The sequence below is a fragment of the Fistularia commersonii genome, chromosome 8, assembly GCF_037954325.1.
Source record: "Fistularia commersonii isolate RoL2024-O1a breed Wild chromosome 8, RoL_Fcom_v1.0, whole genome shotgun sequence".
NCBI classification, from domain to species: Eukaryota; Metazoa; Chordata; class Actinopteri; order Syngnathiformes; family Fistulariidae; genus Fistularia; species Fistularia commersonii.
This window is the reverse complement of record NC_141291.1, coordinates 444,764-461,995: the sequence shown is the minus strand read 5'-3', so window position 1 is coordinate 461,995 and position 17,232 is coordinate 444,764. Positions and strand designations below refer to the sequence as shown.

Here is a 17,232-nt window from a genome sequence, read left to right as displayed (position 1 = left end):
GTGTGAGCTGTCGCCGGGTATGATCAAGCTGCTTTTAGCTTTTGTTATTTTTGTTTTTGTTTTTCATTTCTTTGTGATTTTTTTCCTGTGTCAGATTAAAGTGTGGAATGAGGGAGTGGGGGTGTGGGGGTGCTGGGGGTGCTGGGGGTGGACCGCCAAAACTCCTCCATCAAAGCGTCCACGTGGAGCAGCGAGCGCGGCGGCGGCGACGGCGTGCTGTCAGGCTCCAGCTGGCCCTCGCAGCGGGTCAGCCTCTCCACCCCGGCACTCATTATGACAGGTCGTCGTTGCACAAACGACAAAATCGGGGATCGATAAGCGCAAACACCCTTCCAGCACACACACACACACACACACACTGATGAATCTTAATGCAGCCGTGTCCATTTAACACTTTCCATGCTGCGCCGTTGGTGTCGGCAGCGCTGGGTGTGTGTGCAGGGGAAGCCGTGGCGCCGCGGGGGGAGGCGAGCGTCGGCCGAAACCTCACCTGGAGGAGGGAGCGCTCGGTGAAGATGTAGCCGATGAGCCTGTCCAGGTGCATCAGACACTGGTGGTAGCGGATGTGGTGGGTGAGGACGGGCAGCATCATGGCGTGCTGAGGGGGGCAGAGGGCAGAGTCAGGGGGGGCGGCTGGAAAACACAACAGATTACTGAGAAAGAACAGCGCTCGTGAAGAGACGGAGGGGGGAATCAATCAGCCGGTCATTATTTATTAAGTGGCGCTCTGCAGCGGAGAGATGAAATAATCAAAAACCCGATGGCCGCTCTGCCGCAGGGAACGGGCGATAAGGGGGGCCGGGGGCACGGCGGGACGGGACGGTCCAGATCCAGGACCATTTGGGCGCCTTGGCACGTCTCGCATTCAGACAAAAGCGCCCCAGACCTCCCGGCTTCACAAGAAAACTCCCGGTGGCAGAAAGAAAATGGAGGCGTCTCGACGAAGGGGTGCGCAAGCGGGGGGGCAACGGTCGGCGGAGTCATTAGCCGAGAACGGTCCCGTGTCAGAGGGGACGGCGGCGAGGAGGAGGAGGCCACTGTACACACATTAACCCGCCGCCACGCCGGCCGAGCATGTTTTAATTAGCACGGCTAGGGGAGGGCGGAGGACCGGGGGGGGCCCGGCGGGCGGCCGCAGGCGCCCCGGGCCCGTCACCGACACACTTCCCCCGGCCCTTGTTAAAACAGCCAATTAACAGAGACGGACGGCTCCGCAGCTGCCCACTTCCACACAGCGTCACGCCGCCGTTTGACTCGCCGCTGACATCGGTGAGCACGCTGGCTGCACACACGCACCTTACGTACACATGTGTGTGTGTGTGTGGGGGGATGTGGGTGTGTGTGTGAGTGGTCAGCTACCGACAACATGGCCAAGGCTGTTAGCATCCGGCTAAAGCCCGTCTCCATGACAGGAGTGGTGAGACAGGCGCTTCCACCATCAGAAGCAGGAAATAAGTCAAGTAATTTAAAATCCGACGCGGCAGCAGGTCTCCTCTTCGCCCGCCGCCGACAGACAGGCAGGGGGAATTATAAGAGCGAACCCATTTAATTCTGCGTTTCCGTGTTTTCCTTCTTTTGGCGAGCCCCGCGCCGACTGTTCATTCATTTGCAATCAGGATTTTTTTTCCCCAAATTTCCCAGACGTCCTAACTGTCCGCGCCACATCTAGTACCAATTTGATTCATTTTTTTTTTTAAATAAAAAGCAGAAAAACTCAGTTCCGACCCCAAATAATCCAACGGCACTCTTATCCCCCCGTGTACATTCACGGGATCCGTTGGCGGCGGTGCAACGTTCAGCTAACTTCCGGAACCGGCGTCTGGAAACGCGTCAGAATGGAGTATTTAACGTGCGGTTTTTCACGGCCTCCCACAGCCGATCCATAGAGCCCGTCCACAACACCCAGCCGCCTTCCTTTCGGGTGAAAGATGAGGAGGAGGTTCGGCGCGAGAAAGCTTTAAGGCGAGAGACGTGGATGTAGGAAACTGATACGAGCCTGCAAGGGAACCAATTAAACTTCGCTGACCCGAATCCATTGGCAATAGCGGCTACTGGGGAGTCAAAGGTCAAGGCTTTGTTTGTGCATCAAGCCGCGCCTATATGCTTCGCCTCCGTCTACGCCGGGCAGAGGACCAAAGGTCGCGGCAGACAATCGAACAGGAGGTTATCAAACTCCCAGGAGCGACAGACGGGCGTGAATGAGACATTATCTGCGTGCCGACGGTTGAATGGCTGAATGGGAAGCAGTGCTTGAACACCACGGCAGCAGACACAAAGCACAAGGAGGAAGCTACCTTACATATAGCATTTAGTGGAAGGAAACATGCGTTTAGGGAAACACGCACGTACACGTGTACTTCATATGTATGCCTGCGTGTAAAATCCTTGGAGGTCCTTATCATTATTATCATTATTATAACTCAGCTTCCTCCCACCATTTGAATGATACATCCACAAAATGATATATACACATTACTGTACGTGCAATTATCTCATTAAGAAGAAGTAAACACACACATAAACATCCTGGATGCCCTCCTACATACATTAATGATATTATTATATATCTTCACTATATTAAAATGACAAAAACAAAGTTAATTTATTCATAAAATGTATACTTCTAATTTTTTATATATATATGTGTGTGTGTGTGTATGTGTATGTATATATATATATATATTATATAATTATGTAAAAAGGCATACTTTTGTATAAAATGACATAATGATAATTTAGTCAAGGAACATTTGATTCACACAAAAATCCTGAGCCTATATACACATACATATATGTGTGTGTGTGTGTGTGTGTGTGTGTGTGTGTGTGTGTGTGTGTGTGTGTGTGTATGTGTGTATGTAGATATTTTTTTAAATATATTATAAAGTAATAAACGTGTTTAGGGAGACACATACAATATGCGCATATGTGCATAGACGTGTATGTGTGTACACACACGCACGCAGGCACGCACACACACACACACACACACACACACGCACACACACACACACAATTTTGGAAGGCTCTGATACAACAGGTGCATATATTCATAACTTATACTCAATAAAAAGGTTATATCAACCATTTGCTTATTTAAATACATAAAACTGCATGTATAATTGAGTAGAAGTGAATATATTTTGACCCACTGATGTATGCACGTGTTTAAATATGAATATAAATGCTGAGGCCGTGCACCACCATGTGAATGAGCGTCCTGGTGTTGTGGACTCAAACATGTAAGACTCTACGGCGGTCGGTGTCCTTAAATCCAACCCAAATGTGCGGGGCAGCTTGAACGGCGCTAATATAACCAGAAAGTTGGTTATGGACGCACGCTGATCAGCGCCTGGTCCGGATGCCGTAGGAGGAATAATGTATATGCTTCCTGATGAGAAACAAATGCAACACATTGTTAGCATAAAATAAATCCACCCACACTCATTCTCTCTAAGACGGCGCTGCCTCTCCCGCTCCTGAGGGGCCGCTGGACGTCAGGTGGACGTGGAATCGGGAAACACTCGCGCACTCAGATAATCACAAAAACATCCCCCGACGGACGGGTGAACCCGGGGTGTGCGGCCCCCCTCCTTGACGAGGCCTTCCAGGCCCGCCCGCCCCGCCGCCGTCCGTAACGAGAGGGTTCCTCCGGCTTCCAGCGGAGAAACCACAGGTCCCCCCCGTTATCTATCGCCGGTGTCACACGCGGCGCCGAGAGAGTGCCGCGGCAGCTTCGACTGAAATTATTCATGAACCAATTAGCCGCCGCGGCTGCAGCTTGAAGCAAATATAATTGGGCGGCAATTACGGACGGGATCTTCGCCGCCGCGAGAGAGGTCCTGCTTGCAAGGCTAGAACTTTCCTGTCATTCCTCCACCGGTGTGAGCACCAGCATCCGCTGTAGGCTATCCTCACAGCGCACAGGGACACGGGTGTGTGTGTGTGTGTGTGTTCACACCAGAGGGCCTGAAACAATGATGCCAATTATTTTCTGAATAACAAGCGGACCATATGGTGGGCTCAAAAAAAAAAAAAAAAAGGGAGAAAAAAAAAAAGATGATAAATCAGAAAAAAAAAAAAAAAAAAAAAAATCAAATAAAAACGTGCTTGAAATCTCATTAAGGACGCGTCCGTGAACAAATGTGGTTCCGTGTGTTTGAGGCGGTAAAGCACGGCACCAAAACATCACATGTCCCGCCTGGGAAACGGCCTTTCTAAGTACAAGCTGGCGTGAGAAGCCGTTTGTGGCGGACTCTGCAGCCAATGGCAGCCAGGAGGAGGTGACGGTGCATAACGAGATCGTATCTAATGAAGGGGACGGCCGCCGTCGGGGGGGGGGGGGGGGGGGGGGTCCACCAACCCCTGCGGATTCTGACACTCGAATGGAGAAGTGACACGACCAGACGTTAAACCCACGCCACGGCAGCCCGAGTTAAGGGGTAATTAACTGCTCTGGCCATCAGATGCTCAGGACGCAGAGGAGCGGCTCCACAAAGACCGGGCAGATCGTGGACGGAGCGACGTGGTTGAGGAGCTAGCGGTAGATATATGGCGCATTCCTGATCGCCAAAACTAAATTAATCGCCATTACAACAGCATTTCTGCTAATAGTAATTATACCAGGCGGTTAGCCCCGCCCCCTCGCAGCGAGAAGGTCCCTGGTTCAGCCCAACGTCAAGCCGTGGAGGTTTTCACGCCGACAAAGCGATCGATGGTCGTTTGGAGGTCCTCGACCGGCAGAAGGTCATGTGAAGGGAATTCTAGGCTTCAGATTTGCATCTCCGAACCCAACGAAGCAAATACTGACGCTTTAGTCGTACAAATATTACAACAGGACACACCTCACGTGAACTTGACGCTTTGAGATCCGACCTTATTTCTGGATGTTTTACACACCATCGCATCCTTTACTCCAGTAACACCGCTCATCCATCCATCCCGGGCCGAGCCAATCCCGGCTGACACCGGCCGAGGGGCGGGGCTTGGCGTGGAACGGCCGCCTGTCAATCACAGGTGCGGCTCGCTCAGGTGACCTGTGGCTTTGAGCAGGTGATCTTCTCAACGGGTTTCACCTCCCGATTCTCTGCCTGCGCTTTGTTTTTGTCCAAATGAAGTGGTCAGAGTTAAACATTTCCACCACGTGAAGGAAAGGAGACTCAGAGGAACCCATCCGAACCCCGAGAGAAAAAGGTTCAAGTTATTTGAGTGCCAATTCTCCTGCTGGCGAACTCCGTGCACGGTGAAGGTGGACAGGAGAAGGAAACCCTTTTCCTGGTGGTGCCAGAGTCAGGAGAGAGGAGAGAGGAGAGAGGAGGATGGAGGCCAGCAGAGATGTTCTGCAGTCCAAGTCAGTGTGAGCTGCTTGGACATGGACAGAGGAAGGATGGTGGAGATCTGGGTAGAAGGACGCCAGGCCTCTGGAGGAGGACCAGATGGATGGAGGAAAGGGGACTGGAGGTGAGCTGGCGTGAGAGGAGAGGGTCGGATGGAGGGAGATGATCGGCAGGGGAGACCCTTGAAGGCTCCACAGCTTCCTCTGGGTTTCACGCTCCCAGAGAAAGCCGTGGAGACGGGAAGTACCACCAAGCAAAGGAACGGTTTTAAACTGACAGCGCATGAGGAACCTCCGCTTGTAGCTGAGATACAAGGTCTCCGGCTGTGGGTTTGACGGAGGCGGGTGATCGGCTGAAGGAGCGGCCCGAGGGAGAAGAAGACCAGATCGGGATGGGTTTCTGCAGATCATGTGGTCAAGACCTGCTCTGCATGGAGAGGGTCTTCAGACAAGCAAGTTGGGATGTGGAGCGAAATAAATAACGTCTGACTTGATGGAAATGTTGTGCGGGCGGCGTGAAGATCTTCTCTGGAGGATGGAGTCCAAGCTGAGCAGATGTGGTGATCCAGCGGCTCCCATGAGAGCTCAGGTGTTCTCCAGGAGGCCGCCGGTGAACGCACACCTTCCAGCACACTTTTTCCTCGCCTTATAAGCCGGGACGCTCTTTTCCTCCGGTCTTCCCTTTTCTGTTAGCGACTCTGGCGCGAGGCGTCTCCGGATTCAGAAGAAATGATTTCCTTCTAGCAGGGAGCAGTCGAGAGGTTATCGTTGGATTTCCGTCAGTCCGGTTATGGTCGCTTAGAAAAGCCGCCGACGGAGGATTCACCGACGGGTCGACCCGCTGATCGGCACCAAAAAAAAACAATCTTCACCGGCTGAAGCTGTCACCAGATCTGGTCGCCGACTACACCGGAACGCTGACTGTCAAGCACATGGGCCTCGGAGGTGTCCAGGATCCCAGCGTGGCTCGGTGGACGGCAGCCCGGATGGGAGCCGGGAGCGAGCGGGACGAGCCTTGGACACCCACTTGGACGGCGCCGTCCTTGAAGTGGCGTTTAGAGATACCGCGAATGTCCACAGACAAGCCAGAAGAAGAGCGTGAGGCGTTCAAAGACGGTTTTATGGTTAAGATAAACCAAGTTTAGATATAAAGTGTAGCAAAGTGTGCACGTTACATTTAGAAACGCATTGTAGCATAAGGAGTGGAGACAGGAAGAGGGGGATAGAGCACAAAATGAAAAATTCCCCAAAGCCCCTCCGCTGCCATCTTCATCCCATCTTCTAAAGCTAAATACACTTCATAAAACCAGCTTATATCTCTACGTTCTCTTCTGTTATGTATTTCTATACAGTATTTGTTGTTTTTGTAGGTTAATAAAACACAGGGTCTGGAAGGGATTCATGGCGTTTCACTTTATCTTAGTGGGGGGAAATTTCATTTGGAATACGAGTGCGTTGAGTTACGAGCTCGGTCACCAAACCAGCTCGACTCCCAGGTCGGGCCCTGACTGTATTGTACTCTGATTACTCCACGGCCGTTTGCGCCTTCTGGACGCCGGGAAATACACGACAGAAGGGTTTGCAAAGGACGATACAGGGTTGAGGGTTGAAATCCACGGGAGTGTTTGGGATGAACGCCTGCTTCCCCTTCAAGCCGAGGAACGTTTCAACATGGCTGTCCTGTGTGTGTGTGTGTGTGTGTGTGTGTGTTACCTGACAGACGTCAGAGCGGATGCCGGTCTTCCAGAAGCCCTGGCTGCTGAGCTCCACCGTCACCTCGCGGCGCATCGTGTTCTTCTGACGGATCTTCTGAAGCGCTTCCTGCCAAACAAGCATCCAGTCAATTATTGATCAGCCAGAGTGAAGCCCACGGCGACGGCGCCCGTCCTGGAACGCCGACCCGCCCCCGCCCCCCGCTGACAGAGCCTGCTACGTGCAGGGAACCGAGATTGGTAAGCCGCATGGCGGCGGACGGCGGCTCGCCGCGGCGCCGGCGCGACAGCTCCCAAGTAGAAGACGGGTGAAGAAAAGGTGGGCGGAGGTGAACTGACAACATCCCTGATGGCGAGCGCGGCGGCGTGGGGTTCACCGACATCCGACGCAAACGGAGCGCCAGGAATTTCATGACTCGCGAAAAGGAAATAAGAACAACAAAGGCATGAATAAATAATGGCATCCTACTTTGAACTGTGCATCAAAGTGAACACACTCGCCCACACACACACACACACACACACACACACACACACACACACATCTTTCCACAGACAAAACAGCCACTGTACACAGAGGCAGAAATGTGAATGATATGTAAATACTTTATTATGGAAGGCTTTCAAGTTGGACGCGGGGCGGACATCGGCACGGGGCCTGAATTATTCAGCGGCGGTTCTCTGGTAGAACAGACCGCTGGGGAGTCACGTTCCACGCCGTACGTTCTCCACTTCAGGGCCAACAAAGACGGATTTCATGACCTTGTCACACTTTTGGGACGAAACTGAAACGGCCAGATTCAAGACGCCGAATCAGAGGTAAACACGACCGTCGGGTTATTTGGAATTTAACAAATAGCATCCATTATACAAACATTATACAAAGTGGAACCCGGCTGCGCCCTGAACTTTAACCTACATCTTTCTAATGCTAATATGCTAACGCTATGCTTTAGCACCTACGGTTTAACAGATAGCTTGGGATTGTTTGGCACTTGGATTTAAGAAAAGATAAAATTTATTGATCCCCATAGAGGGCAATTGCTTTGTCACAACAGCATTACAGTTATAATGTCAAAAAATAAAAAAGTAAAAGAAATATGAATATAAATATAAATAGAGAGACAGAAAACATCCGCAAATAAATAGTCAGCAGCAGCAACAACAACAACAACAACAACAACAACAACAACAGGGATAAGAATGGACAACATAAAGAAACAGTGAGGGTGAAAAATACACAACAAGAACTAAACGACAATATAAATCGAGTGACAATAGCAATGACAAGAATGAAAATAAATGAAAATAGTTCTGATGTGTGTGGGCTGGGGCCAACAAGGATAAGAACGACCACGGAGTTCGGGCACGACGTGGACGGCTGAGGTCGCGAGAGTGTGGAAGCGGCACAGATGCACCTCCGGCCGGGCAGAGCTGCTGTTGAACAGCCTGATGGCCGTGGCCACGAAAGAACAAATTTGTCTGCGCATGATCTCCGACCTCAGACGGAACCACAATATAAAAGACTTTGACGAAATGGTACCGCTTTGGAGTAAAAGACAAAACATTGTGTATGTCTTCTGGTGTCGCCACAGCGAACCGATCTCCTCCATCAAACCCTATTCTCTCACACCAACCACCTTCATTTCCTCTTTAACTATATCCACAAATAAGTATACCTTTTCATTCATTAATTATCAATAGCCATTATAGATAATGGCTGGAGATAGAAGCCTGTCCAAGCTGCCATCGAAAGGTGGGGCTCACCCTTCCATCACATAAAGAAGCACGACCTGTCACCCTGTCATCCATACGTCTGGACAATTTATGGTCTCCAAAGAACATCCGGCATGTTCCAGACCGTGACAGGAACCCGGAGAAGCCAGAGGACAACTGAGGCAGCGTCACGCCGACCAGCCACGCTCTCCAGACCACACCCAGCGTCTCTGAGGCTTATCTTCAAATCACCTCAGAAGGCGTGAATGGCATGAAAAAAACTGTTCATTGACAGCCGCCATTGTTGGGGGAAAAAGTTTGATCGGAAACAGCGACCGTGGCGTCCCCGTCCACACTTCCCGGGAGCGTCGGGGAAAATCGGGAGTTCCTGTGTGGCCGAGCGGAAGGGGAGACTAACGGTCGTTTCGGAAATCCGCGGGCCGAGGTGGAGATAGCCGCGGCGCTATCGGCTCAACGGAGCTCGGCCAAATCTGCGAGGGAGAATCAGAGAAAATCCCCCAAATCCACACTCGCTGAGCTGATAGAGACGACTCTCGGAGCCGCCGCCTTGGCAACGGCAGCGGCGGCTCCGGGCTGAACGTCTTTATTATGTCCCATCTGTAATTTGAATAATACTCTATTTAACTCTCTGCGCACTTCCATAAAAGGTCTTAATACTAGTTTTCTTCTGCCCCATTATGTGTGGGTTTTTCCTCTCTCTGCAGACTGTCAGTCATGTAAATTAGAATTAGGTCAATATGTTTGCTTTCGTTATTATTATTTTTATTGTTACATTTCCATTATTTCCTGCACGCCCGGGCAAATTGATGTTTTTGTTACCACCCCTGTCAGATTCAGAAACGACAAATTATCCAGGAAGTGCAACGGCGAGTTGTTTTTCCCGGGCCGCAAGGGCCGTCGGCACGGAAACGAGCCGGTAGAAAACAAGACGAGCGGGGTCTTAAACACTGAGGCGGCGTGGTAACGGCGCTCGCTGAAAGCTCCGTCCCACGCACACGCGTCTTTATTCACTTAGCATGACATCTGCGTGGATCTGGCCGCAGACCGGTGCATCTTCAGGGAGCCTGCGGCTAACACGGGGGTGGCTGTGGGGCTCGGCCTCATAAGTGACATTAACATGTACCTCGGGTGACGAGTGGACGCCATTAGGATGCGGCACGCCGCCGCCCCTCTGACCCCGCTCCTCCACGCTCCTCCACTCTATATGCAAATAATGGAACGTGTCTTCTCCGGCTGCACGCACACAACCTGTTGTTGTTGTTGTTGTTATCGTTGCCGTTTACTGCAAGCATCCAAACGGGCCGAGATTGGAGGCTCGTCTTGGACCTCTGAGGAGGTTTCTAAGAGGCCGGTCATGGTAATAATGATAATAATAATGATTGCACGACGCCCTCGGCACCTGAGTCCGTGCACGTTTGGACTCTCGGCGAGCATGTGGGATGATTAGAGGGTCCTTGTACGCAGCGAAGGTCTCCGGCCTGAGTGGGCCGTCCCGTCCGGCCTGCGGCGGAACCGATGCCGCCGGCCCGCAAAGTTGGGTGTTGGTGGCACGCCGACGCCGGCACCAGTGTGTGTGTGTGTGTGTGTGTGTGTGTGTGTGTGTGTGTTTCGGCAGCCCGCCCGCCTGAGCGCCGTTTGGCAGTCAGGGTGGCATCACTTTAAAAAAACAAAAAAACGCAGTTTTGTTTTTTTTTGTTTTTTTTAACTTCAAGCCAAAAAAACAAACCCTGTTTTTGGTTGTTGTTTTTTGTTTTTTGATCATTCAATTAGGATGCATTTAGAAAATGTGTACGAAGCGGCCGGCCCTGTTGGAGCCACCGAGCCAAGGCGCACGTGTGTGTGTGTGTGTGTTTGGACTGGCTAATTGCTGGGGTGCAGGGTGACGGTGGAGCGGTCGCGTCCTGACAGCGGGGGAGCGCCATAGAACTGCTCCAGAAAACACAGTCATTTGAGTCGCAGCTTTCGCTGCACACACACACACACACACACACACACGCACGCAGGCGCAGCTTTGATTCCTTTACAAGCTACAGTTGCTGTATTAGAACCACTGAGGTGTTCGGTAAAAACAAAAACAGACAAGGGAGAGGGGGTGAATGAAAGAGTCCAAAAAGAGGGTTCTGCAGAAATGTTAGCCTCTAGCTTAGCATGAACGCAGCAAGGAAGAATCGAACTGCAATGACAAACGCGATAAGGCTGCGACCCCCCCGCTGAAAACGCAGACGCAGGTGAACAAACGGCTAGAAAATGAGAGGTCGGCGCTAACTGTTAGCATGTGGCTAAGAAATCAAACCATATTGACTCATGTTGACAAGCTACAAGTCCTCAGCTAAATGTGAGGTCGGCGCAAGCGGTTAGCATGGAGCTTAGCATGAGCACGGCAATGAAATCGACCCCTAACTCTGACTAATGCGAACTCGCACACCTTTGAGAAGTGCATGGTGAAAGTGCAAGAAGCTACTTCTAGATATTATACGTTCCAGAAAAGTCAATTGTAATACAAGTATGTGAATGCATGCACAGAACTTTGTCCATGTTTATTCTGTGTCTATGACAGCGGATGATTTGGCGTCGCGGCAGTGACAAAGGGGTGAAAAAGGAAAAGAAACATCCAGACAGAACGTGGAGGGCGGGACGTGCGGGGAAGATGGGCTGAAAATATTCCTTCTACTTCTCGGACTCACCTCTCTCTGCGTCAGCTTCTGCTTGTCAATCTGCTTGACTTTGGGGCTGTTAGCTAGCAGGTGGCGTAGTTTCACGTAGCTCTTCCACAGCTTCTGATACCTGCCGGCAGCACAGGGAGGGGGGATGAAATAAATCTATATAATAAATAAAAAAGGGAAGAAGAGCGAGCGAGATGTCAGGCTGACACCAGATCTCCCATTCTCCCCGGCTCTGCAACAACACATCAATATTTCATCTGCAGCTGCTTGATATTAAACATAATTTAGCAGTCGCCCGCGGCCGGTGTAGCATTAGCCGCTTTTGTTTGAGGGCGGCGGACACAAAAGAGTGTGTTTTAGATGTGGGTGCCGGGGACGGCGCTCGTGCACCGACCGCCACTCTGCCCTCCTCTGATAGAAAGGCAGCGAGTCGTGAACCACTTCAGCAACTCTGACATGGAGGAGGGGGGAGGGGGGGGGGGAGCTACCTCGCTACCTCGCCACCTCTTTTTCCCCGTCTCCCACGGAACCTCATTGTCTTTGTGCTCATTTGCATGTGAAAGGCGAGTTATCAGCAAGGTGACATGTAGCTGCCGCGCTCGCCGTCAGCCTCGCCATGGCTCCTTTCAATCAGGGCCCCTGATTGATGCACCGGGGGGCCGGGGGGGGCCGGGGGGGCCGGGGGGGCCGGGCGCGAGCACTCCGTTCCCATCCAGGAGAGGCCGTCCTCACGTACCCGGATACATTCAATTACCATTGGTGGGTGGAAGAGAGGAGTTATTGATACCCGAGACTTCATTAGAGACGGACACGGCGGACTGAGAAGAGAGAGGCGGTCCAGCCCCCCGATGCCCCCCCACCCCGGTGACCTTTCCGACGCTCGCGCGTTCATTAGCATCTGCTGCCTTTTCACTTCCACGCCTCCCTTACGTCCTCAGGCCGGGACTCCGCTCTGCAAAGCCAGGGCTCCCAGAGCGGGAATCTCTATGTTTTACACACCCACAAAAACATACACACGGTTGTTACCGTGTCATCACACCGAAGCAGTGGAAAAAAAAAAAGGCTCAACCATCAAGTGCACTCATGGACCTGTGTTAAATACGTAGATTTAAGAATAGGTTAGGTTAAGTCAATAAACACCTGCATTGATTTAAAGGCAGGATGTTGCTGGAGACGCAGAGCATAAATAAATCAGATTCAGTTGTAGAGTCAAGCTCTGGTCTTCTTATTATTATTCCTGGTTTGACAGAAGGAGGGGCGAAGGACGACGCCGTACAACGCGGAATGCCGTTGAGGATAAAAAAAGGGAGAATCTGAGAGCGTGGGTTTTCTGCCCCTCGTCGCAGCGCCCGGAGAATCCTCATCTATTTCTTCGGATTGGAAAAGAGAGACAAGGTTACACATCAATGCGCTGAAGAACTTTGTCGTTTGCTGGGAGGTCGCTTTTCTTTATGTCCCGCTGAAGGTCTGCGGCACAGCGGCGTTTTTGCCTTCTTTAAAAAAATGTGACGTTCTCCCAGACTTAACGCCAAAATATTCCAGGCATTTCAAACTAATTTCCCCTCCTTGCCACGGCCGGCGCTCGCAGCGAGACGGATGAGCTGACGGGGCGTCGGCGTCGTCCCCGGCCGGCGGAGGGCGGAGGACGGAGGACGGCGCGGCGTCCTCAGAGCTCCCGAGCGAATATGTGCCGTCGCGGAGTCCGAGGCGCCGCCGCAATCAACGGCGGCTCCTGCCCTCGCTGCACGCATCATTAGCCCTTCCTGCCCCTTCTGCAGCCGCTAATGACGTCCCAGTCCATCCATAAATTTGTCGTTGACTGCTGCTTTGAGAAGTTTGACATGGCGGCGGCGGGGGGATGAAAGTGCTCAGCGGGCAGCCGGCTAAAACGCAGCAGCGGGGGAGAGAGGGCATTAGTCAGAGAGAGGAAGCAAACCGCTTCAGCCTAAATGGATTTCCTAATATTCGCCCTCTTGTTTGCATCTTCATCCCGCCGTCCTCCGTACGGTGGGGAGGTTTAAGTTGAAAATAACTAAAAAAAAAAAAAAAGGAGCTTGAACCGAAGGAGTAGCGTTGGAAGCCGGCGCCGCCGTATCAGAGCCGCTTTCACAAGCGTCTTCTGTTAATTATGCGCGGGCACAGTGCGGCGCCCCGGCCGAGCGTGCGGCGGGAATTAAAGAAAACCCAGGCCCTGTGACGGCGCATGTGAAAATGTCACGCCACTCGTTTTCTCATCTGTCCGCTCCCCCGTGCCATCCATCTCTCCGCACCCCCGCCCTGGACAAACACCTGGACCCCCGACGTGACGCCGGCCCCGACGTGACGCCGGGGAGACCGACACCCAATCAGGAGCGGCGGGAGGACGGGGCTGTGACATTTACGCTCGTGTGTGTGCGTGAGCGGCGGCCTTACTGGGGGTCGCCGGCGTAGCTCAGCTGCGCGGGGCGGATGCCGAAGTGCACGATGATGGGGAAGGTGATGACGTCCGGGTTGAACTGCTCGCGGTCCAGCTGGTCGATCCGCACCGAGCTGGGCTTCTGGGGGAGGAGACGGAAAACACGCGTCAGGATTCCAGGAGAACGGCGTACGTCTGAATGTGGCGGCGCAGGAGACGGCGAGTCGCCGCCGTCATCTTTGACATGTCCTCATCTGACTCCCCAATCACAGCCGTCCTGTCGGGCGTCGGGAGATCAGAGGGGGCGGCGTCGGCAGACGGCGTGATGAGTAGCGCGGCAGATGGCCCCGGGCTCCGTCTCACCTTGACACCAGACGTCTGCGGCCGGCCAACAAATAATAAATAAACGGGAGCGGAGAGCCAAAGGTGGCCCGGCGCCTTCGGGTTTAAAGCCACGTAATCAACTCTGATTGCAAAACCGATGCATCGCGAATGCTAATTCCTATACGGCGGAGCCGACGGAGGCGCGTTCCCCCCCGCCCCCGACGCCGCTGATTGGGGGCCGACGACGGCCCTGTCCCCGTCTGGCCGCGGCGCCGGGGTTACGAATAATCACTTGAGCTTGTCACGTTTGATTGGTTTGAGACGAGGAGGCGCAAAAGGACCAAATATGATCAAATGGCAGTACGGCCCAATTAACGGCACCGGGTCGCCGCCCTGCAGGTTTGTCACCGAGCCCACGGCGTGCTGTGACATGTTCTACATATCAGCGGTTATCATCAGCCAATCACAAGGGGGCTCCGGGAGGTGTTTATTGACGCGGGTCGGTTTTGAACCGGTTGTTTCCCAGCAGTGTCGGCGCGGACGACGGAGCCGGCGTTCAGCCTTGGAGTTTGACGACATGGACCAGGTGATGTAACTGACGTGCCATTGTTTCACATCTACTTCAGCCTCCCGCCAGATGAAGGGAAACCACTTGACTGTTCTGCAGAAGGTTTCAGAGACCCGATGGGGCGCCGGGAGGACGAGCCGAACCAACCACCCCATGGCAGGTGTCCGGCCCGGCCCCCCAGAGGTGAGTCATATTCAGCTGTGACATCCTGCCATCTCCCCCGGCACGTTACCGTCCCCTCCTTTAAAAAGGAACCCATATAAAGCCCGTGAGAATAAAAGGAGAGGCCGCCGGTGTCTCTGGAGCCAACAGGCCGATGGAACTCCTGCAGCGGCGTGTCGGGTGGATGAAGGGGGCGAACGTCAGGCGAGGCCTCACCATGCCCGGGTTGGTGACGATCATGCCCTTGCACTCCTCCGCATACTTCTGCCACTCCAGCTCCTCCCACTGCAGCATGTCTGCGATCTCCTCCTCGGGGACCAGCGGCTTGCTGCTGCGCAGCAGGTACAGCAGCACCTGGTGCATGGACAGCACCTCCTTCCCGCCGTCTGCACACACACACACACACACACACACACACACACACACACACAGTTACCAATGAATGTAAATCAAGACGCTGTGAGGCTTTTCAGAAACCTTTACAGAATTATAAGAAGCGGCGTTCCCGCGATAATCTCATTTCTTTCGCAGGAAGCACGGGGATCCAGATCTTCAGCGGCCGGTGGGACCTTTTCAGAGACGCCGGCATAAATAATCCTTTTCTCCTAATAAACAAATTAACTTCTGCATCTTTTAAAGTGCCTGGGTTCAGGGTCTGAATCCAGCGTCTGCAGCCGAGGACGTGTTTCCCGCTCCGGCTTCATCGCTAATTAGGCCCATAAGAAAATATGATTAGTAAACGAGGGATCTTCGGATATGCAGACTTTACACAGAAGGCGTCGGGAGTTTGAGGGACTTCCTTAATGCCGGACAAACTTTTTTTTAAGCAAGAAAACTCTTTTCTCCCCCCGGTGAGAAGGAGCTTATATGCTGCTTATAAGGTCACGACGGTGCGGCTTCATTGTTGACATTGTTGTCATTTGGAAATGTTCAAAATCATCACATCGCCTGCTTCTCGGTCAGCAGGATTCAGGCTGGGGTGTGAGATACGACCAGCAGCTTAAACCCCTGGTTAACATGTCACGGACTTGTACTAGGTTTACGTCTGCGCCTGATAAAGGGGCTGCCGGATCCACGCTGGGGGTTCATCAGGAGAGGGCAGACCAAAGGACTGGCCGACCTGAGGGGGCAAAGACTCCCACCCATCATAAAGCCCTTCTTAAACACCTTTTCCACATGAAACTGCCTGGAGGCAAACTGCCTGCCTATTGTCTTTTTTCCAAGTCACGAGTGAAAAAAGTAGACCTTTCTTTTTCCAGGTTACCTTGGCGATAATACTAAAAACCAGATCCTTGGCGCACGAAAATGCCCCCTGCAAACATGGTGTGAAAGCGTTCCCGCTCATTGTTTGGGTGAGCGCAGGAGGCGAGCGTACATGGTCGGCCGCGGCGCCGGCCGTACAAGAAGAATAATGCCTTTACGGTAAACTCAAACTAGTGTGTTGCGCACGTATGCCGCGGGGACAAGGAGAGCGCCGGACCAATCCGCTGAGTGTCTGAGTCAAACAGCGGGAGTTTAATAGACACTCCTGCAACGCTGATTGACCTCCATTTACTGACGCTCATGTGGACGTCCACACAAATGTGTTCCCAGTAGCGGGGATGCATTAAGACGCTAATAAATGCACGGCGGCGCCCCCTCTCCCCTCCACTCCCAAGCACTGTCATTACGCCACCGCCGCGGCGCCGGCGTCTCTGTTCGCAGATGATATCAGAAACATTGAATTAGACAGGTGCTTTCTGCACAAAGAGAAGCAGATGAGTGTTTGTGGCCGGCTAAATTGGGAGATATCTGGGAGAGGAATTGTTTTCTGATGGAGAAGCAGGTGAAGGCGTCGGCAGCTGGATGCGACGGCGCACCAGCACCATCGTGTGTAGCTGCGCCGCCGCGCGCTGCTCGCCGTGCCGCCGCACCATAAAACCCCCTGCGGCTCTGTGGGTTGCCGACATCCAGACGGACGGGGTCAGAACGCCGATACTCCACGGCGAGCGGCCGGCGGGCGGGCAGGGGGCCGAGCCGGGACGGCTTACCGGGTAGGAAGCGCACAAAGCGCGGCATGAAGTGGAACCGCTGGCATCCGAAAGCCTCGTTCTCGCACTCGGGACCTGGAACGAATAGCAAACACATTGGTCTTTATCTCCGAGCCGAGCTCTTCCAGCAGCGTATTGTTGTATTTTAGACACAACGCGTTTCCCCCTCTGCTCCCGTCACCAGGGGCAACCACAGGAAGCTCCGAGGGACCCGGGGGCATCATTCTCAGGGATGCACGGAGTCTATTCCTATCATGTACATCACCCGTGAGGAACCCTCAGAAACAAACTAAACAGCTTTGCTAA

The 17,232-nt window shown here is 52.9% G+C and overlaps 1 protein-coding gene across 1 annotated transcript in view; it reads right to left on the bottom strand.

Moving 5' to 3' along the window:
• Positions 1-17,232, bottom strand: part of drosha (drosha ribonuclease III) — a 93,542-nt gene that overhangs the window by 60,659 nt on the left and 15,651 nt on the right. Inside the window, exons 12-17 of the mRNA XM_086150464.1 lie at positions 16,927-17,001; positions 15,113-15,282; positions 13,860-13,984; positions 11,469-11,568; positions 7,049-7,156; positions 491-598 (exon numbers count right to left, since the gene is read on the bottom strand). Coding sequence (XP_086006590.1) covers positions 491-598; positions 7,049-7,156; positions 11,469-11,568; positions 13,860-13,984; positions 15,113-15,282; positions 16,927-17,001 — 686 coding nt within the window. The remainder of the gene's footprint in view (positions 1-490; positions 599-7,048; positions 7,157-11,468; positions 11,569-13,859; positions 13,985-15,112; positions 15,283-16,926; positions 17,002-17,232) is intronic.